The sequence below is a fragment of the Platalea leucorodia genome (assembly GCF_965183815.1).
Source record: "Platalea leucorodia genome assembly, contig: HAP1_HAP1_SCAFFOLD_193, whole genome shotgun sequence".
Lineage (NCBI taxonomy): Eukaryota > Metazoa > Chordata > Aves > Pelecaniformes > Threskiornithidae > Platalea > Platalea leucorodia.
In genome coordinates, this window is record NW_028121363.1 from 83,086 (window position 1) to 104,673 (window position 21,588).

General features: G+C 52.3%; 1 protein-coding gene across 1 annotated transcript; it reads left to right on the plus strand.

Annotated features, from left to right (window-relative positions):
- Nucleotides 1-1,298: 1,298 nt before the first annotated feature.
- On the plus strand, nucleotides 1,299-21,588 carry LOC309603762 (olfactory receptor 14A16-like; the record flags this gene model as incomplete). Its single annotated transcript, XM_082338676.1, has 2 exons — nucleotides 1,299-1,468; nucleotides 20,799-21,588. The coding sequence occupies 2 exons, from the start codon at nucleotides 1,299-1,301 to the stop codon at nucleotides 21,586-21,588; spliced, it is 960 nt and encodes a 319-aa protein (XP_082194802.1).

Genomic DNA, 21,588 nt, shown 5'->3' on the forward strand with positions numbered 1-21,588 from the left:
CTGCAGCCAGAGCTCCAGCAGAGCCGCGGTGCAGCTCTGCAGCCACGGGCCCAGTTCCCTCTGCAGAGCACAGGGGCTGAGAGCAGCTGCCCGGCAATGGTGGTGTCTGGGAGGTGGCGTGCACAGCTGGGGAAGGGGAACGCTGTCTGAGTGCCCCAATGCCTCTGCCCTGGCCTCTCTCGGCCACTGTATTTTTCCTTCTTTCTCCACTGGTCTGTGTTATTGCTATTGTTATCTTGTTCTTGCTTCCAGGCTCTCTGGGGAGGTGGAGTTTCAGCTGCAGAGTCACACATTGATCTTGTGGGTCCTTACATGCAGGTGTGTCCATGGGAACACATGTCCCAGCTTTCATCTCACCTGTGAGGCTGTGGGCAGTGCAGTCTGTGGGGCTGGGGAATGAGCTCAATCTCCCTCACTCAAATGCCATCATTAGGACACTTGGCTATTGCCTTGAGGATTCCTTCCAAGGTGTGAGCTTCCCTCCAGCATGCAAACCTGTCCTATAACAACTTTGTGTTTTCTGGAAGCCCAATGGAGAAGATCAGAGATGCTACGACAGAGAACATGCTGATGGGTTTGTGCAAAGAGCCATGTGCGTCCTCGGCTAAAAGTGGGGTGCTGAGACCTGAGGAAAGGGTGAGACATTTAGTGGTCTGTACTGGATCCCTCTGTTCACAGCAGTGCTTGGTGGCTTTTCAGGGTAATATGGGAGTGTGATCACCCTCCAGCTCAGAAAGCTGCAAGCCCAGGGCAGCTGGGAGCCAGACCAGCTCCCCTCACTCTGCACTAAGCCACAGGTACTCCTCTTGCCTCGCAGGACTCCCTCTCTTCTCCCTGAGTGCAGCAGAAATGCTGAGGCTTTCTGACATGCAAGAACACTCCCCAGGGTGGGAGGGGAGCAGGAGCTGTCAAAAACCCAAACCTCTCAACCTGCCTTCTGCTGCCTCAGTTCCTTATCATTGGGAGTGCAGATGCTGACAGCCCCTTCTGCATTAGGAGCGGTTTCATAAGACAAGGTCGAACACCAGGACTGGCCCCTGCCCCCACTCTTCCCATGAACCCACTGCTGCAGAGCAGGGCTGACCTCTCGGCAGCCAGCAGGCAGAGGCCCTGCTCCTCACAGCACATTCAGCCAGCACCAACCAGAGCTGCAGCCACAGAGCTGAAGGAAGGTCTCCTAGAACTGGAAAAGGGTGTCTGTGTGTATGAGAAATGGCTTTTATTTTGCTCAGATAAGTCTCCCCTGCCTTCTCACTTTCTTTTCCTCCTATGACAGTGCTCATGCCCAGAGGCAGCAGATGTCCAATAGCAGCTCCATCACCCAGTTCCTCCTCCTGGTGTTTGCAGACATGCGGGAGCTGCAGCTCTTGCACTTCTGGCTCTTCCTGGGCATCTACCTGGCTGCCCTCCTGGGCAATGGCCTCATCATCACCACCGTAGCCTGCAACCACCACCTCCACACCCCCATGTACTTCTTCCTCCTCAACCTCTCCCTCCTCGACCTGGGATCCACCTCCACCACTGTCCCCAAAGCCATGGCCAATTCCCTCTGGGACACCAGGGCCATCTCCTACGCAGGATGTGCTGCCCAGCTCTTCCTGTTTTTCTTTTTGATTTCAGCAGAGTTTTGTCCCCTCACCATCATGGCCTATGACTGCTACGTGGCCATCTGCAAACCCCTGCACTATGGGACCCTCCTGGGCAGCAGAGCTTGTGTCCACATGGCAGCAGCTGCCTGGGGCTCTGGGTTCCTCTGTGCTCTCCTGCACACTGCCAATACATTTTCACTCCCCCTCTGCCGAGGCAATGCTGTGGACCAGTTCTTCTGTGAAATCCCCCACATCCTCAAGCTCTCCTGCGCACACTCCTACCTCAGGGAGGTTGGGCTTATTGTGGTCAGTATCTTAGTAATATTCAGCTGTTTCGTTTTTATTGTGCTGTCCTACGTGCAGATCTTCAGGGCAGTGCTGAGGATCCCCTTTGAGCAGGGACGCCACAAAGCCTTTTCCACGTGCCTCCCTCACCTGGCCGTGGTTTCCCTGTTTGTCAGCACTGACATATTTGCCTACCTGAAGCCTCCCTCCATCTCCTCCCCATCCCTGGACTTTGTGGTGTCATTTCTGTACTCAGTGGTGCCTCCAGCAGTGAACCCCCTCACCTACAGCATGAGGAACCAGCAGCTCAAGAGTGCAGTGTGGAAACTGGTAAGTCGATGTTTTTCTGGAGCAATAAACTTCCCATCATCTTCTGCCTAGCAGGTGGTCATGGTTTAATTGTGATAATGTTGTTATCCCCTTCCTAATTCACTGGTTCCTTTTTTTTTCTGAAGAAGTGGCTGTGTAAATGAGCAGCTCTGCTCTCTGTGTATTTAAACATAATAAAGGGCCATTCAATGACTTTTTTTTTCTTCCTGATATCCTTCCCCCAAGGCTTTTTTGGAGCTGCAGGGAGGAGCTGCAGGGACAGTTCCTGTGTGCATGGGTGGAGCAGAAAAGAGTCCCGTCATGGCAGCACTGCCAGGGAGCACCAGCACTTGGTCTTCCAGGGCTGTTCTCTTGCCACTTCCACACTCTCTTCCTGATCCCTTTCCTTGGTGTAAGGCTGGAGTACTATGGCAGCTTGGTGACAGTCATGCTGTGTGGTCGTCCTGTGACCGCAGGCAGGGACAGGCAATGGGCACTTCCATGACAGAGCTGGCCTCCATAACAGCATTTCCATAAAGAAGGGTGACCTCCTCAAGGCAGTGCCTGAAGGCTTAGGTCTTCTTTCAGAGTTGCTGTCAAGAGCAAGCTCAAGAAAGTGCCCTGGTGAGGAAAACACCAGTGAACAAGTGAAGCGTGTGAGTGTGCAGGGCTGGGGCACACAGCAGTGTCCCTCGCACAGCCAGGCCTCCAGGGACAGACTGGAAGGACCAGCAGAGCAGGGTCTGGTCTGTGCCCATGTTTGCCTGACACCCTGGGCAAGGTGCCCCAGGGCAATGGCCACAGACCAGCCCCTTGCAACCACCATTCCCAGCACTGGCCTCTCACTCCAACTCAGGGAGGTTCTTTGTCCCTCCATGGAAGGACACCAAAGGAGTAGGTCAGACTTCCATGTTTGCATTGTACAGAGGAGACTGAAGCATGCACACCGTGTGTGTGTGGGGAGATGAATCCGAGTGAGCCCAAATGCCATCAGCTGTTCCTAGAGGTGCCATGAAGGCCAGTGGGACAGACAGGGCCTCAAGGTCACTTCACTTTGAGAGTAATGTCCCCTGGGAAACCTCCTGAATGCAGCAGTGGGATGTGCTCCTGTGAACCGAGGTCCCTGTGTCCATTCCTCATGACGAGGGGCATCTCAGACAGGTGCAGAGCAGGGCGATACACCACAGAGCTGAGGTGCCTCCCAGCCCCTGGCAGTGGCAACAGGAGGCCAGAGAGCCATTATTCCTGCTGCAGTGCCCTGCCTCCGCACGTGCAAGGGAAGGACTCGTGCCTCTGAACACCCCTGTGTGTAGGAGGAGTCCATGAGGCCAGCTCAGATATGGGCACCTCACAGGGCCCTGCCATTTCTGTGTGTGACTCCAGGAACAAACCCCACTGGCCCAGGGAGATTCATCTCACCCACCTCGGACAGGCTCATCGCAAATGCTCCTGTCTGTTCTCGTCACCCTTTCTGGATTGTGCCCTCAAAGGTGCCAGAGCCATCAGAGAGGTTCTGGGGTCCTTGGAAAAGGCAGACACCAAACCTTTCTGCCAGAAGTGCAAGAAGGAGGACTGGGAGAGTTATAGGCTGGTCAACGTCACCTCAGTCCCTGGGAAGGGGATGGGCCAAATACTGCTGCAGCCATTTCCAGGTACAAGGACAAGAAAGGCATTGCCGAACCTGTGTAGGTAGGGGAAAGAAGGGACTGTTTTATACCTGAACCTTAGCAAGGGTTTTGACATGGTTTCCCATAGTCTCTTTATAGCCGGATTGGTGATATCTGGACTGAAGAAGTGGGTGATGTAGTGGGTGGGAAGGTGGCTGGTGGATCCAGCCCAAATGTCAGCAGTGGTAGAGTCCTGCTGGTGGCCACTTCCCAGTGGCATCCCTCAGTGCAAGCACTGGGGCCAACACTGTTGACTGTCTCCGTTAACTGCCTGGATAATGTGCCGGAGTGCCTTTTCATCTCCTTTGTGGATGATGCCAAACTGGGCAGACCCGTTCCACAACCTCATCTGGTTCACCCTGCCTTGAGTAGGATAGCTGGACAAGGTGATGTTCAGGGGTCTCTTCCAAGCTGAGTTATTCTAGGATTCAATGAATCTTCTCCTTGGAGAGCTTTTTGAAGACAGAAAAGACAGAGGACGAAGGAAAAAAGAGAGAAGCTGAAGTAGAGGTGTAAAATGCACCAGTATAAATGCAGCAGTTCCTCCGAGGAACATTTCTCTGCTCAAATTGTTTATAGGAAAGCCATTAGATAAATTTGGTGAAACAAGCTTACTTCTGTCTGCTCACATACTGAGCGACAAGGAGGAGGACGGCTGGTATCATGAGGTCAATTGTGTCTCAGGACCTCATAATCCAGTAGGAAGCCAATGGCTGTGAAGGGGGCTGTGAGGTCACTTCTGCCTCTGGACGTGAGAGGCCAACCGCAGGAATGTGTCTGGGAAAGGCACTGTGAGGTCACTTCTTCCTGAAACAGCCGATAGGTCAGCCCTTGACTCATGGCTGGGATATGTGCTTCTAAACTCACCTCTGCCAGTGTCTCTGACAGGCCAGCAGAAGGCACCTGGTTGGCACATTGGCTGGGAGACCCCCTCTGCCGAAGGACCTAGGCTCAGTGCAGGAAGGGGGCTTGTATTTTGGCTGTCCTGTCTCTTCTGCCTGAGTACAGGATGGGACAGCAGCAGGCACACAGCTCCGTCATGTCTATCCGAGAAGCAGAAAGGCTCACAGCCTTGGAAGATCATGGTGAGGTTACTTCTGTCTGGTCAGATGAAGGGCTGCAAGAAGGCTTATGGTTTTCAATGCCTGTTTGAAGGGTTATTTCCCAGATGGTGGAGCTTTCCTTGGAGGTAAGAAAGAGCAGGAGAGAGAAACACTGCCGCACAGTGCAGCTTGGATGGTGGAGATTGGACATGAGGAGGAAGAAATGTCACTCTGAGGGTAGTGCTGTGGTACATGAAGTCCTCCAGAAGGAGTATGAGGTCAGTCCGTATCCTTGTGTTTCAAGGAACAGAGTGTGAGGGTGCACAGCTGTCAGTGAATGTATGGAAATGGCAGGGTGAGAGCAAGGTGAGGAAGCGAGATGGGTGTCTGCAGCCTGCAGGGCAAAAGAGGCAGCTGTGGGACAGCGTAGGACAAGCTGTGGTGGAGATGGCAAAGAGCACTGGCAAGGCTGGAAGTGGCCAAGAGAACTCAAGGCTTTGTCCCCCTGGGTACAGCAATCGTCCCTGCCACCAAGGCCTATGAGGAGACATGTTGTCCTAAGGCAGTGGGGGCCTCATTGCCTCCTTGCACACCCCCAGTAAGGCTGGGAGCTGCCATAGCCTTGTCCTGCACTCAGCATCACCCCCCACATCCCACTGCCCCAGGAAGAGCCCTGAGCAATGCGTGAGGGACAGGACCTGCCTTCCCCGGGGCTGGGGGTCAGAGCTTGGCCTTTCTGCTTCATAAAACAAAGCCAGGGTTTTCTCAGCAGCTGAGCTGCCTGCACATTCCCTTTGCCTGCCTGCAATCCTGGCCTGCAATTCTCTGCTCTAACGAGTCCCTGGGGAGGCTTTGCCAGTAATGGCCCTCAGTGGGGCTTATTAATACTTCAAGGTACTTTGGGTTTTGCTTGTGATGCTGACTCTTTCAGAGATTTGTGCAATCTCTTCTCAGTACCTGAAGTTCAAGGACTCAGCACCAAATACACTATGGGGCTCGTTAACACACAAAAAGCCCTAATAATGTATTTCTCTTCCTTTAATTTTCTTCAAGTCTTCAAGACTTGTACAAATAATGGGACCTGTTTCCTAGCGTAGTCATGAGGAAAGATTTCAAAGAGCTTCTAATAAAAATGAAGTTTGCTTTTAAAGGGTATATTTTATTATTTTTCAGTTTAGAGAAGAGGTGACGGCAGCATTCTCTAATTGATATTGGTGCAGGGTGTCTCCTCAGGACGTCTGGACTGGTAGGAGAAGCTGTCCCTTGAGCTCTGACAACCTCCCACCTCACCTCCCCAACCCCACCATTTCTCTCCTTGCCCACCTGGGACTTTTCCTTACAGCAGACTTCTCCACTGATCTCTGCAGCTGGATGGTACAGCTCCTTTGCACCATCTCCCGCCTGCTCTCCTTAGAGACCTGGCTGCACACAGGCACAGAAGGGTTTTTCCTATTTGCAAGCAAAGGAAAAGTCAAGCATGGTCAAGTTCCATAAAGAAAACCGACTCTGCAAGCATCTGCTAAGTCCAAGCTGCCTCTAATGAGGTTGCCTTTCTACAGGGGATAATCTTAGGAGAACTATTTCAGGTAGGCAGATCCAAAGAAGAGAGATATAAACATAATTAAAGAGTTGGCTAAGGAGACAATTAGACCTCTGAAAGAGAGGCAAACTTTTAAGTCCCTGATGTCAAAGCAGCAACTGGATGGGTGAGAGGAATCTGAATGAACCAAGAGTAAGGGGAGGAGAAAACAGGAGATTAAGGGAAAGGGCTTTTGTCTAGGCAGTGTTCCTGTGAAAAGATGACATTAGAAACGGTTCTTCTATCAAGAAAGGTGAAAATATATGAAAGATAAAAATTAAATTAATATAAATAATTTTAATTTCTTTTAATAAATTCAATTTAATTTTAATTTTAATTTAAATTCAATACACCATATAACGAGCAGAATAGTGGTAATGAAGTGACACTGGAAGATTGATATTTCTTTGGAATACCCCTTTTGAAAGGCCACGGGACTGGTAGAGGTCTCTTGGGAGTGAGGACAAGCCAATGTTGCAGCCATCGTTGAAAGAGGCCAAAAGTGCAACCCCGGGAATGCCAGGCTGTACAAGCTCACTTGGGGGAGGAGTGAGCCTTCCCCTGAGTGCTCTTGGGGGACATTGCTGGGCACCTCAAAGAGCAGAAGGTGTCCAAATGCAGTCAGCATGGATTAGCCAAGGGTAAATCCTGCCTCACCAACCTGATGGCCTTCCTGATGAAGGAACTGCTTTTACGCACGAGGGGAGAACAGTGGATGTCCTTTACCTCCACTCCAGCAAGGCTTTTGGCATGGTCTCCCTCGATAGCCTTGTACCCACGTTAGGCCATTACAGTCTGGTACGACCTGGTAGCCAAAGCAGCCAGCAGAGTCCTGGAGTCTCACCAAAGAGTGAGGGCAGTGATTGTCTCCCCCTGCTCATCGCTCCTTAGACCACCTGCACACAACCGTGTCTATTTTGGGCCCCCACTGGGGAAGGGGAGGAGGGAGGGAGCACCTGTGGGGCTGCTGGGCTCTTGGCCAGAGATCACCACCACAGCAAGGGAGGTGTTGGTAAGTGGCAGGGAGTTGAGTGGAGAGTCACTGAGCTGCTGAGGGGCTGGAGCACTTGCCTGGGAGGAGAAAGTGGAGGAAAGGGCCTTGTTGAACCTGCAGAAGGGAAGGCCTTGGGACCCTCATTGTGACCTGCCAGTCCCCATGGGGAGGTCTTGTAAACATATTGTTTTGCAGGAGAATAATAGGCAAGAGTCAGATGTTGAAATGAGGAAGTTTCTGGCCAGAGATAAGGCAATGAGATATCTGCAGAGCATGGGGTGCTTTGGGCTGTAAACAGAATGTAAACCAATCCTCTGACTTGGGATCTCACTCAATGGAAATGTTCAATATTTTTCATGACAAGGCGATAAGCAGCTGATCCAGCTGGAGCTGTCTGAGAGCGGGCTTGGCTGAGAGTCCAGCTGTGGGAAGAGCTGTGGATTTTGGTGTGAAACGAGTGTCAGTAGGAAATGAGTTTCCATTTTATTAATAATGGCAATGGGGTTAAGTATGACTGAGCCCCAGAGGAGGATGGGGGTGACCATGCAGCAAAGGTCCCTCCTGAGGGCTGGGGTGTATGGCCAGAGATGGAAATGGCCAGTGTGTGGGACTGGTCTGCAACAATTTTCCAGAGTCCTGGCCCTGGGGGTCCTCAAGCAGCTTCTGCAGCTCTCCACTCTCCCTTCCCTGTGCCTGCCGAGTCCCCACTGACTCCCATGGCACTGCAGAGTCCTTCTTCGTGGATACATCAATTTAGAGCTTTACTTTTGGAGGACTTTTTACCCTTGATGACATTTCACCTTCTGAGTCTGCATTCATTCCAGCCCCACCTGAGTTATGTGATGAATCCCTATCGTCTCCTGACCCCTCCAAATTCATTTCCAGAGAGTCTGGTACATGCCATCAGTCCTGTCAGACATGAAGCAACCTGAGGTAATAATGGGGAGCTGATGGACCATCTCCACTGCCATTGCCAAGAAGAGAGCCTTTACAACCAGGACTTTTGATCCAATGGAAACCAGTGTTACCATGCATTTAACCCCAAAACCACTGAGAACGCAAGAACAGAAATTTTAAAAGGCCAATTCCTTGGACATTTTCTTGGAAGCAACCTTGGAAGAAGAGCCCAGCCTTCAGTCACTGCACCCAGGAGATCACCTTTAATAGAAGAGCTGCAATCTGACAGGCCACATTTGAGACAGTGTTGTGCAAGGGTCAGACACAACAGGATCAAACCTCCACAGAAGCAGGATAAACCCAGAAAAGTATCTCTATGAAGAATTATCATGAGTGAAAAAAACAGACTCTTGGTCTGGGAAACATGTAGAGGAGCAGAGGCAGGTTATTGTCATTGAAACAGCACCCATTGGATCAGTTTCCATAAGGTGCCCTTGAGCTCCCGGTTCCTCATGCTGTAGATGAGGGGGTTCACTGCTGGAGGCACCACTGCGTACAGCACTGCCACCACGAGACCCAGGGATGGGGAGGAGATGGAGTGGGGCTTCAGGTAGGCAAACGTGCCAGAAGTGACATACAGAGAGACCACAGCCAAGTGAGGGAGGCACATGGAAAAGGCTTTGTGCCTTTTCTGCTCAGAGGGAAACCTCAGTACAGCCTTGATGTTCTGCACGTAGGACAGCACAATGAAAACAAAACACACAAAGGCCACAAAGTCACTAACCACAAGAAGCCCAATCTCCCTGAGGTAGGCATCTGGGCAGGAGAGCTTGAGGATGTGGGGGATTTCACAGAAGAACTGGTCCACAGCATTGCCTCGGCAGAGGGATAGTGAAAGTGTATTGGCAGTGTGCAGGAGAGCATAGAGGAACCCAGTGCCCCAGGCAGCTGCTGCCATGTGGACACAAGCTCTGCTGCCCAGGAGGGTTCCATAGTGCAGGGGTTTGCAGATGCCCACGTAGCGGTCATAGGCCATGATGGTGAGGGGACAAAACTCTGCTGAAATCAAAAAGAAAAACAGGAAGACTTGGACAGCACATCCTGTGTAGGAGATGGCCCTGATGTCCCAGAGGGAATTGGCCATGGATTTGGGGACAGTGGTGGAGATGCAGCCCAGGTCAAGAACAGAGAGGTTAAGGAGGAAGAAGTACATGGGGGTGTGGAGGCGGTGGTTGCAGCCTACAGTGGTGATGATGAGGCCATTGCCCAGGAGGGCAGCCAGGTAGATGCCCAGGAAGAGCCAGAAGTGCAAGAGCTGCAGCTCCTGTGTGTCTGTGAATGCCAGGAGGAGGAACTGGGTGATGGAGCTGCTGTTGGGCATCTGCTGCCTCTGGGCATGGAGGACTGTACTAGAGGACAAAGACAGCGAAAAGTTAGGAGAGATTTCTCTGAGCAAAATAAAAGACATTTCTCATAGAACCCCTCCTCCCAAAAAGTCTCTCTCTCCATTCAGGAAGGTCTTTGGCAGGTCCCTTTCATAAGCTCTGGTTGGTGCTGGCTGAGGGTGCCCCAGGGAGCAGGAGGCTCTGCTGGGGGCTCTGCAGGGGTCAGTCCTGCCCTACAGCAGTGGGTAAATAGGAACTCAGAGTGACTGCACATTAAATCCACTTGTGATATCACAGACATTTTCAGCATTGTCACTTCAAAATCACTCTACTGCAGAGCAGAAAAAATGGGAAATTTGTTTTCATAGAATCATCGAATCGTTAAGGTTGGAAAAGACCCTTTAGATCATCGAGTCCAACCGTTAACCTAGCGCTGTCAAGTCCACCACTAAACCATGTCCTCAAGCAGCACATCTACCCATCTTTTAAATACCTCCAGGGATGGAGACTCAACCACATCCCTGGGCAGCCTGTGCCAGTGCCTGACTACCCTTTCAGTGAAAAAGTTTTTCCTAATACCCAACCTAAATCTGTGGTGGCACAGCTTGAGGCCGTTTCCTATCATCCTATCACTTGTTACTTGGGATAAGAGACTGGCCCCCACCTGGCTACAACCTCCTTTCAGGTAGTTGTAGAGAGCAATAAGGTCTCCCCTCAGCCTCCTCTTCTCCAGGCTAAACAACCCCAGCTCCCTCAGCCACTCCTCATAAGACTTGTGCTCTACACCCTTCACCAATTTCGTTGCCCTTCTTTGGACACGCACCAGCACCTCGATGTCCTTCCTGTAGTGAGGGGCCCAACACTGCACACAGGGTTTGAGGTGCGGCCTCACCAGTGCCGAGTAGAGGGCACTACCATCTCCCTGGTCCTGCTGGCCACACAATTCCTGAAACAAGCCAGGATGCCATTGGCCCTCTTGGCCACCTGAGCACACTGCTGGCTCATGTTCAGGCAGCTGTCGACCAACACCCCCAGGTCCTTTTCCGCCAGGCAGCTCTCCAGCCACTCTTCCCCCAGCCTGTAGCATTGCATGGGGTTGTTGTGACCCAAGTGCAAGACCCAAGTGCAGAGCGAGGACAGCCGCTCTGTCCATCAGCCCTGCTCTCAGCTGCCCTGTGCTGGCAGCTCTTCCACCTGGAGGACTATCGCACATGAGACTTCCCCCAAAAGAAAGAGGCCAGTGCTGGGAGCAGGGGAATCCAGTTTCCAAGTGCAGATTCCCAAAGCCCTCACCCCATCTCATCGCACCTTAGGAGGATCTCAGCTCTGCCCTCCCAACCAGGGACACAGAAGACTCATTACAGCTGCCCACATGCAGCCACCCACCAGCATCTCAATGGCCTTAGCACCGAGGTGTCTTCTCCACAAGGCTCCTGAAAAACATAGCGATGCCCTGGGAGAGCTGTACCCTACGGGAGGGCAGCCTGCAGCCCAGCAGGACCTCCCGAGGACAGACTCAACTCTCCTGAATTTGTTATGTCCTGAAGGGAGGGTGAGATCCCTGCCAGCCGCACACACTGCAGTCCCCAGAGCCCCACAGGTGAACAGGGTGCGAGCTGGATGCTTTTCCTCCATGGTCATATGTGCATGGCAGCACACGCAGTGTTGGTGTCTGAGCTGCATTTGAATCCTCACCCCCCCCACACGTGAGTGTAACAGTAAGAACAAGGGTGGTAGGGAGAAGAGGACTATGGAAGAGGAGGCAATGGGAGAAAGCAGGAGGAGGCAAAGGCAAGCGGCCGTAAGAGGAAGGAGTAGAAGGAAGAGGAAGAGAAGGAGGCAAAGGAGAAAGCAAAAGGGTGTGAGGTGAAGAAAAGAGGAGGAGGAGGAGACTGAGGCAAGAGGAGGCAAGGTGTGGGAAGAGGAGGCGGTCGGAGGCTGCAGTAGAAGAGAAGAGAAAGGCAAGAGGAGGCAAGGTGAGGTGCAAAGGAGGAGCAGGAGGAGGAGGAGGAAGGCAGAGGAAAGAAGAGGAGGCTGAGGAAGTGGAGGCCAGAGGAGGCAAGAGGCGTCCAGAGTTGAGGAGAGGAGGCGTGTGAGGTGGAGAAGAAGAGCGTGTGAAGAGGAGGGAAGAGAAAGGCAGAGGGGTGTTAGGAGGCAGAGGCAGCAGGAGGCAAAAGGAGGCAAGACCCAAGGGAGGAGGAGGCAAGGGAGGGAAGAGGAGGCACCGGGGCAGGGCAAAAGTAGAGGGGCGAAGAGGGCAGAGCAGGAGAGAGGAGGTAAAGGAGGAGGAGGGAAGAGGAGAAGAAGGAGGAGGAGGCAAGAGGAGGCCAAAGAGGAGGAGGCGCGAAGGTGCCGTAGGAGGCAAGAAGAGGAGGAGTATGGAAGAGGAGGCAATGGGAGAAAGCAGGAGGAGGCAAAGGCAAGCGGCCGTAAGAGGAAGGAGTAGGAGGAAGAGGAAGAGAAGGAGGCAAAGGAGAAGGCAAAAGGGTGTGAGGTGAAGAAAAGAGGAGGAGGAGGAGACTGAGGCAAGAGGAGGCAAGGTGTGGGAAGAGGAGGTGGTCGGAGGCTGCAGCAAAAGAGAAGGGAAAGGCAAGAGGAGGCAAGGTGAGGCGGCAGGAGGAGGCGCGAGGAGGAGGCAGCAGGATGGCCCAAGAGGCGCAAGGAGGCGCGAGGCGGAGTCAAAAAGGAGAGGCAAGAGGAGGGCAGAGCAGGAGGCAGAAGGTAAAGGAGGAGGAGGCAAGCAAAAGCGGAAAAGGAGGAGAGGCGAGGATGCGAGGTGAGGTAGCAGGAGGCAATAGGAGGCGGAGGAGGAGGCAATGGGCGAGAGCAGGAGGAGGGCAAAAGAGGAGGCGCGAGGAGGTGAGAGCAGGCCAGAAAGCAAAAGAAGGAGGAGGCAAGCAAAAGCGGAAAAGGAGGAGGCGCGAGGAGGGCAGAAGAGGCGTGAGGAGGAGGAGGCAATAGGAGGCAATGGGAGGCGTGAAAAGAAGGAGGCAAAGAGAGGAGGCTTAGAGAGGAGCAAAGAGGAGGAAGAGGCAAGGGAGGCTGAGTAGGAAAAGGCAAGAGGAAGAGAAGTAGTCCGTAGGATGGCAGAGGAGGGAAGAGGAGGCTTCAGGAGGCTGTGGAGGAAGAGAAGGAAAAAGCATCATGATTTAACGGGGATCAAGAGGAACAGGAAGAGGAGGAGGCAAGAGAGAGCAACACAAAGGCAGAAGAGGGGTAGGAGAGAAAGAAGGAGAAGGAAGCATGAGGAGGCAAAGGGAGGCAAGAGGATTTTACAGTAGGGCAGAAGGCAAAAAAGTAGTAGGCACAGGAGTCAAGAAAAAGGAAAAGGTTGAGGGAAGAGGTGGGAAGAAGAGGAAAGAAGATGGAATTGGAGGAGGAGGCATTTCCTGTGTTCAGCCTGGATAGTCAATTTTCTTCTTAGTAGATGGTGTAGTGCTGTGTTTTGTGTTTAGGATGAGAATAATGTTGATTGACTGATGTTTTGGTTCTTGCTAAGTAGTGCTATGCTGTTGCTAAATAGCTGCTCAGTAGTGCTCACACTGGTCAAGGACTTTTCAGCTTCCCACGCTCTGCCAGGTGCACAAGAAGCTGGGAGGGGGCACAGCCAGGACAGCTGACCCAGACTGGCCAAAGGGCTATTCCATACCATATGACGTCATGCTCAGTATAGAAACTGGGGGAAGAAGATGGAAAGGGGGGTCGTTCGGCGTGATGGCGTTTGTCTTCCCAAGTAACTGTTTTGCTTGGTGGAGCCCTCCTTTCCTGGGGATGCCTCTGAAGACCTGCCTGCTGATGGGATGTAGTGAATGAATTCCTTTTTCTGCTTTGTTTGCGTGTGCAGCTTTTGTTTTACCTATTTAACAGTTCTATTTTATTTTTCTTCAATTATTAAACTGTTCTTATCTCAACCCACAAGTTTTCTCCCTTTTACCCTTCTGATTCTCTCCCCCATCCCACTGGTGGGGAGTGAGGGAGCGGCTCTGTGGTCCTTAGTTGCTAGCTGGGGTTAAACCACGACAAGGCAAGAGGAGGCAATGGGATGCAAGAGGAGGAGGATGAGGAAACGAGAGCAGGCTAAAAGAGGAGAAAAGAGGAGGAAGAAGAATAGTGGGATGAGTAGGAAGAGGCAAGAGGAAGAGGAGAGGTAGGCACGAGGATGGAAGAGGAGGGAAGAGAAGGCTGCAGGAGGGTGTGGAGGAAGAGAAGAAAAAAGCATCAGGAGGCAACGGGAGGCAACAGGAGCACGAAGAGCAGGAGGCACCAGGAGGCACCAGGATGAAGAAGGAAGAGGTAAAAGGATACCGCAAGAAGGAATAGTGAAAGCGAAAAGTAGCCACTAACGAGCACGAGACTGTAATATACAGGAAGGGAAGCAAGGCCTATTGCAAGGACCGGAGCCTGCCAATCAAGAGCTAAAACCCATGACACCTTCAAATTCAGTCTAGCACATTCAAATCATGTCTGTCATTGTCTTGAACCCTTTGATCCCCTTGTTTAAGCACCACATAGTACTGTCATGTACCACACAGCTGCTCGCTCACTCACCCCACCTTGGGGGGATGGGGCAGAGACTTGGAAGGGTAAAAGGGAGAAAACTCATGGGTTGAGATAAGAACAGTTTAATAGTTGAAGGAAAATAAAATAGAAGAGCAGTATTAGTAGTAATAATAGTATCATGATAACAATACCGTAATAATAACCAAAGGAAGTGATACACTATACAATTGCTCACCACCCACCGACCGATGCCCTGAGCAGCGATCGTTGCCCCCCAGATAACTCCCCCAGTTTCTATACTGAGCATGACGTCATATGGTATGGAATAGTCCTTTGGCCAGTCTGGGTCAGCTGTCCTGGCTGTGCCCCCTCCCAGCTTCTTGTGCACCCGGCAGAGCATGGGAAGCTGAAAAGTCCTTGACCAGTGGAAGCACTACTTAGCAACAACGAAAACATCAGTGTGTTATCAACATTATTCTCATCCTAAATCCAAAACACAGCACTCTACCAGCTGCTAGGAAGAAAATTAACACTATCCCAGCTGAAACCAGGACATCCCTCAGGAGAGGGGAGCGAGCGAGCAGCTGGCTGGGGGCTTAGCGGCTACATTATGGACTTATTTCTATTTTCACTAAAAACAGTAACAGTAGCATGCTCTAAAATTTCTTTTCTCCTTCTTGATGATGATATACTTAATTTCTTTACTTTTATTCCTCTCCTTCATTCTTACTTGACAAGACAGCTATAACTTAACAGAATTTAGCCCTTGGCATGAAGTTTTTAGAACAATGTTTTTTCTCTCATTGCGAGCTCTTTGTTATCATTTCATGGTAACACCTCTTAGACAATGTTGCCCCTAATTCATTTCTGCTCTCTTTCATCCTTATTTCAAGTGTGTGCGAGAGGAGTTTACTTTTTTATCAAAAAAATGTCAAGGGACAGATCCCAAACTGGTGAAAAGCACAAAGCAGGCCAAAGATTTACGAGACGGACACTGATACAACACCATTATCTTCCTTTTGGATCTCAAGACCTCATCCTTCAGCAGCATGCCTGGAAGGTCTGAAGTCCCTCCACCTGCCCTGTAGATCAGCACTGAAGGTGAAATCACTGCAGTCAGAGGTGGTGTTTTGATTCTCTTCTCAGCCTAAAGCATCACCTGGGTCAGGAGATATTCCAGGACACCTCAAGGGGCATCATGCTCCTCTGGACCCAAAAGTGGAATCTCAGGTGTCATGGCATACCAATACTTGTGTTCAGGGACCTGGTCAAAACACCCATCTCCTTTTTGCTTGAGTTCGCTCAAGTAACCCTTAAGTTGATTCCCATCCACTGCTCGTTGTCCTCCTCCACAGGAAGAGAACACAGGGGGCATCCCCCATCCTCATCCTCCTTGCCAGTCTCTCCAGCAGAGCCTGTATTCCTCCACTGCAGAACCCCACGTGAGCAAGCTGTCCCACCACATCTCATTTCATCCAAAACCGTCACAGTTGTGTGACAAGCCACAGGGCTCCAGCTCCTCCTGCCTCTGATCCACCTCCTCCTGGCTCTGATCCACCTCCTCCTCCACAGCTCAGCTGTGGCACCTGGGTGGAGTGCAGACTTCTCACAGGGAAACCTGAGCAGTGACCCTGACCAGAAGACCATTGGACAGCGAGCTGTGCTGCGCTGCACGTACAGCCTGGCCTTCACGCCTGTGCCGTGCAGAACGGAGCCTTTGGCCGCAGGACAACTTCAGCAACTCATTGTCACAGAGGAGCCTGCAGGCAGCTCCCACTCAGTACTGCCCTTACACCTGGCCTTGCCTGTGTCTAACAATGCAGCAAGGAGTTCTCATGAGAACATCATTTCTGTTAGACTGTAGAGATGATGGAAAGAGTTCTTCTTTTGTAATAAATGCCTACAGTAGCTTGAATGATCAAAAGAGGGGAATTAGCTTCTATGGGTGGGGTGCGCATGGCATGCTGTGTGTGGGTCAGAGGCCTGTTTGATGCTACACCACCTGGGGTTCCCACCATCTAAAAGGGACCTAAGATTATCTGCATGATTCTCTCTTCATACTGTTAGTGCTTATGAACAGCATGTTAAACGATACCTCGCAGAGTCTGACTGCCTTTCTTACTCGAATTGCAATGACCCAGCGGTGAAAAACAGTCTCTCAGCACCCTTGCATGCAGCCCCTCCAGTCCCATGGACTGGTAAGGGTGCAGTTTGCTCAAGGAACCCCTGGCTTGATCCCCATCCACTGCTAGTTGCCCTCCTCCAGCATCCTGCCTCAAAGCACCGAGGCCCGGGAGGCCTCGCTGGTGGTAACTGAGGCAAAGAGGATGTAGAGTATCTCCGATCTATCTACACCTACTCTTACTAAATTTAGCAGTGGTCTCACAGTATTTCTGACTCTTCCTTAGCTCCTCCTGAAGTAGCAACAGCTCATCTTAATGCCCTTGGATTCCCTTTGGAGTTTCACTTAAGTTTTGAGATGAACCACGTCAGTGCTTGGATTATGTTGTCCTTGAAGACAAGATGTACCCAGGCATGCTGTTAACATGATTGGCCTGTTCCTTGATGGAATCACCAAGGGACTGAGTCAAGACCCCGGTGCAGGGTGCTCTGTGTTCATGCAATGCAGGCAGCTGTTGTGTAGAGAAGGGACAGACCTCGCTTCTCTGATGGCACCTGATGGCTGATGCCTCTGACTGATGGCATCAGCCAATGGCACACAGGCGCCAAATCCCACTTGCTGCGATGCTGTCAGGGGTGTCTGTCACACACCTGCCCTGAATGGGAATTGCTTTCCTGTAGGTGCTGTGCTGTCGCTGCCGGCCCTGGCGTCTCAGGTTGCTCTGTGGGCCTGGGTTTGAAAATTAGATTGAGTCGACACCCAGAATTCTGTAAGGCAATGCGGGGATGAGCATGAGGCAACTGCCAACACAGTGAGTGGAGGCCTAGTAAATACAGCTCATGGAGAAGAGAAAGAGAGAGCCTGAGCTCTTCCTATGGCACATGACTCCATTCCATCATAGGAATACCTCCATAGGCTGCCCTGAACATAATGAGTAGGGCGGGGTTCAGTTGCCCTTAATTTGCACATCAGCTGTTGTCATTTTAGTTGTTCAAAGGAAACTCCCAAGAGCCTCCAAGAAGATGACCCCAGATGTTGTCCTGTCTCTACATCTGCCTGCACCTATCTTCGATCTGCCTGTATTGCCTGCACCTATCTTTGACCACCTCTAGCACCTCAACTGTGACCACACATTTGCACCTGAACAGCTCACTCCTGGCCTCCACCACCATTAATTACCATGGGAGCTGAGGCAAGGAGCTCACACGCAGGTGCCTCTTTAATGCCCACCTGAACAGAGGCAAGAGAAATCCCACCTCCTGTGGGTTGGTGGTGTGCATGGGAGGGAGCAGAGTCCCCTGCCAGCCCCAGGACTACAAACCATGGAGAGGATGCCTTGACTGACTCAGTTGCATCCCTTCCCTCAGCAGGGGTAAAGGGGAGCCCTGCCTGCCTCTGTCTGGCTGTCCTGTCTAATGATGGGCCAAGAAAAGTTGATATTTAGACCTAACTCCAGGTTAAGCATCTCTCCCCAGCTGAGGGAGGGAACATCAGCAATTGCTTCAGCCTGTTTCACAGCAGCTTCCCCTGGAGCCCCAGGGACAAAGCAAGGGAGCGCAGAGGGGGCAGAGAAATTGCCACCTTGGGCTGGTCCTCTGCTGCTGAGCTGGGCCGGGCTCCTGGGACACAGGGAGCTCATGGGAAACAGCTCTTCCCACGAGCAGCAGCTCTGCAAAGCGCAGCAGGGCTGAGGGCACTGCTTGTAGGCACCAAGGGGAGAGGAGCAGGGCAGGGAGAGCTTAAAGGCAGCCTGGGGTGTAAGGAAAGTTGAGAGCTCACTGGGGGAGAAATCTTCACAGCCTTCTACATGGTAAGTACCTGCATGAAGGGCAGTGTATCTGCAGCTGGTGGAAAGATCTCCAAAAGCTGGCGCATCCCACAGTCAGGAGGACTGCCCCAGTTTCTCTAGTGTAGAGGAGAAGGACGTGCTGCACAGCAGGGCTTCCCTGCTGCGCCCTCAGAGGGACAGGGCATCACAGCTGCCTTCTCCCAGGGATGGCTGCAGGGGGTGACTGTGTGTGTGCAGCCAGGGGTGCCCGGGGCTGTCCTTCAGAGCAGGGTCCCTGTGCCCCAGGGGGCTGTGTGCCGGGGCAGGGACTCTGCTGTCTGCCAGGGTCAGCACTCAGCCTCCCTTGGCAGCTCCCCATGGCACTGCGGAAAGAAGCTGTGGGTGGAAGGAACAACTTCTGGCAGGGCAGGGTCCTTCTCTTGTCGAGAGGGTGCTGTGTGCATCAGGGCTGCTCACAGCTCCAGATCATCACCAGGAAACTTCAAAGGGGCTGTTTCAAGAGGAAGGTCAAGGCAGAGTTTGCTATAAAGAGATTTCCCGAGCCTGTGTTTTCAGTGCCCTACTCTGACGGCAGGGAACAGAAGCAGGGGTGGTGTTGGGGAGGGAAAGAGAAATAGAAAAGGACCTGTCAAGTTTGGACAAGCCATTGAGACTCCTGAGCTGTAACTTGGAGTGGCCAGTAGGTCATCTAACGGCCTCCTAAAGTGCCTTCAGCCCCTCCTCTGCCTAGGGACAGCACCAGCATCACCTCTGCTGCACCATCAGGGCTGTTCTGACCTGCCCTTCTGAACCTCCCGACAGGAACATGTGCCCAGCCAGTGCCCTGCAAACAGGCAGGTTTCTGTAGGGCCAAGGGGAGTGCATAGAGGTTGGGAGGGGGTCTGTGAGTGCTGACAGGGAAAAGACATGGCACAGGGAATCACTTCCCAGGAGGAAAACCTCCAGGCAGCAGGGTTACGATCAGGGAATGAGAGGAAACTTAAAAGAGCAAAGTTGTGGGAGGGAGAATTCAGAAACCTCCGTATGATCCCCTCCAATGCAGACGCCTTCCTCTGAGCAAGCCCCCTTGCCTCCTCTCCCACCCACCAAAGCCTCTGCCCTCAGGGCTGGGGGCTCCAAGGTGTGAACCACCTCCTCTGCAGCCAGAGCTCCAGCAGAGCCGCGGTGCAGCTCTGCAGCCACGGGCCCAGTTCCCTCTGCAGAGCGCAGGGGCTGAGAGCAGCTGCCCGGCAATGTTGGTGTCTGGGAGGTGGCGGGCACATCTGGGGAAGGGTAACGCTGTCCTGAGTGCCCGACTGCCTCTGCCCTGGCCTCTCTCAGCCAGACCCTCCCTGTATTTTTCCTTCTTTCTCCACTTGTCTGTGTGAGTGCTCTTGTTGTCCTGTTCTTGCTGCCAGGCTCTCTGGGGGTGGCAGTTTCAGCTGCAGAGTCACACGCTGATCTTGTGGGGCCTTTCATGCAGGTGTGTCCATGGGAACAAGTGTCCCAGCCTTCCTCTCATCTGTGAGGCTGTGGACAATGCAGGCTGTGGGGCTGGGGCACGAGCTGGTTTGCCCTTAGCAAGATACCATCATGAAAAAACTGAGGCATCTCCTTGAGGTATCCTTCCAAGCTGTGAGCTGCCCTCCAGAATGCAAACCTGTCCCATAGCATCTTTGTGTTACCTGGAAGCCCCATGGAGAAGCACAGAGATGGAATGGCCAAGGAAATGCTCTTGGGTTGGTGAAATGAGCCCTGTGTGTCCTTGGCTGGAAGTGGGCTGCTGAGACCTTGAGAAAGGGTGGGACATTTAGTGGTCTGCACTGGATCCCTCTGCTCTCAGCAGTGTCTGCTGGCTTTTCACAGGAACATAGCAGTGTGATCACCCTCAATCTCAGAAAGGTGCAAGGCCAGGACATCTCAGACTGAGGGACAGACCAGCTCCCCTCACTCTGCTCTAACCCAAAGGCAATCCTCTTGCCTTGCACGATTCGCTCTGTTCTCCCTGAGTGCAACAGAAATACTGAGGGTTTCTGACATCCCAAAACAGTCCTCAAATAAGAGGGCGGAAACTCTTTTAAAAAAAACTTTCAGTCTGCCTTCTGCAATCCTCATTCCTTAGCACTGGGAGTGCAGATGCTGACAAGCCCTTCTGCATTAGGGATGGTTTCATCTGGCAAAGCTGAACACCAGGACTGGACCGTGCTTCCACCATTCCCATGAACTCACTGCTGCAGAGCAGGGCTGACACCTCAGCAGCCAGAGGCCCAGCTCCTCATGGCACATTCAACCAGCACCAAAGCACAGCTTCAGCCATGGAGCTGAAGGAAGGTCTTCTAAAAAAGGGAAACGTGTGTGTGTTTATACGTGTTTGTGTGCAGCAAGGGGAGGGTCTGTAGGAAATGGCTTTTAGTTTTGCTCAGAAAAGTCTCCCCTAACTTGTCAATGACTTTTCCTCCTTGCACAGGTCCCTGTGCCCAGAGGCAGAAAACATCCGATGGCAGCTCCATCACCGAGTTCCTCCTCCTGGCATTCATGGACACACAGGAGCTGCAGCTCTTGCACTTCTGGCTCTTCCTTGGCATCTACCCGGCTGCCCTCCTGGGCAATGGCCTCATCATCACTGCCATGGTCTGTGAACAACTCCTCCACACCCCCATGTATTTCTTCCTCCTCAACCTCGCCCTCCTTGACCTGGGATCCATCTCCACCACTGTCCCCAAAGCCATGGCCAATTCCCTGTGGGACACCAGGGCCATCTCCTACCAGGGATGTGCTGCCCAGATCTTTTTCTTTCCCTTCTTGATGGTAGGGGAATATTTTCTTCTCACCATCATGTCCTATGACTGCTACGTTGCCATCTGCAAACCCCTGCACTATGGGACCCTCCTGGGCAGCAGAGCTTCTGTCCACATGGCAGCAGCTGCCTGGGGTGGTGGTTTACTCACTTCTCTGCTGCACACTGCCAATATGTTTTCACCCCCACTCTGCCAAGGCAATGCCATGGACCAGTTCTTCTGTGAAATCCCCCACATCCTCAAGCTCTCCTGCTCACACTCCTACCTCAGGGAGGTTGGGCTTATTGTGGTTAGTCTCTCTGTGGAATTTGGGTGTTTTGTTTTCATTGTGGTGTCCTATGTGCAGATCTTCAGGGCTGTGCTGAAGATCCCTTCTGAGCAGGGACAGCACAAAGCCTTTTCCACGTGCCTCCCTCACCTGGCCGTGGTCTCCCTGTTTATCAGCACTGCCATGTTTGCCTACCTGAAGCCTCCCTCCATCTCCTCCCCATCCCTGGATCTGGTGGTGGCAGTTCTGTACTCAGTGGTGCCTCCAGCAGTGAACCCCCTCATCTACAGCCTGAGGAACCAGGAGCTTAAAGACACATTGAAGAAGCTGATTCAATCAGCTCTTTTCAGCAGCATTAACCTGCTCGTGTCGCTTCAGAAGTGA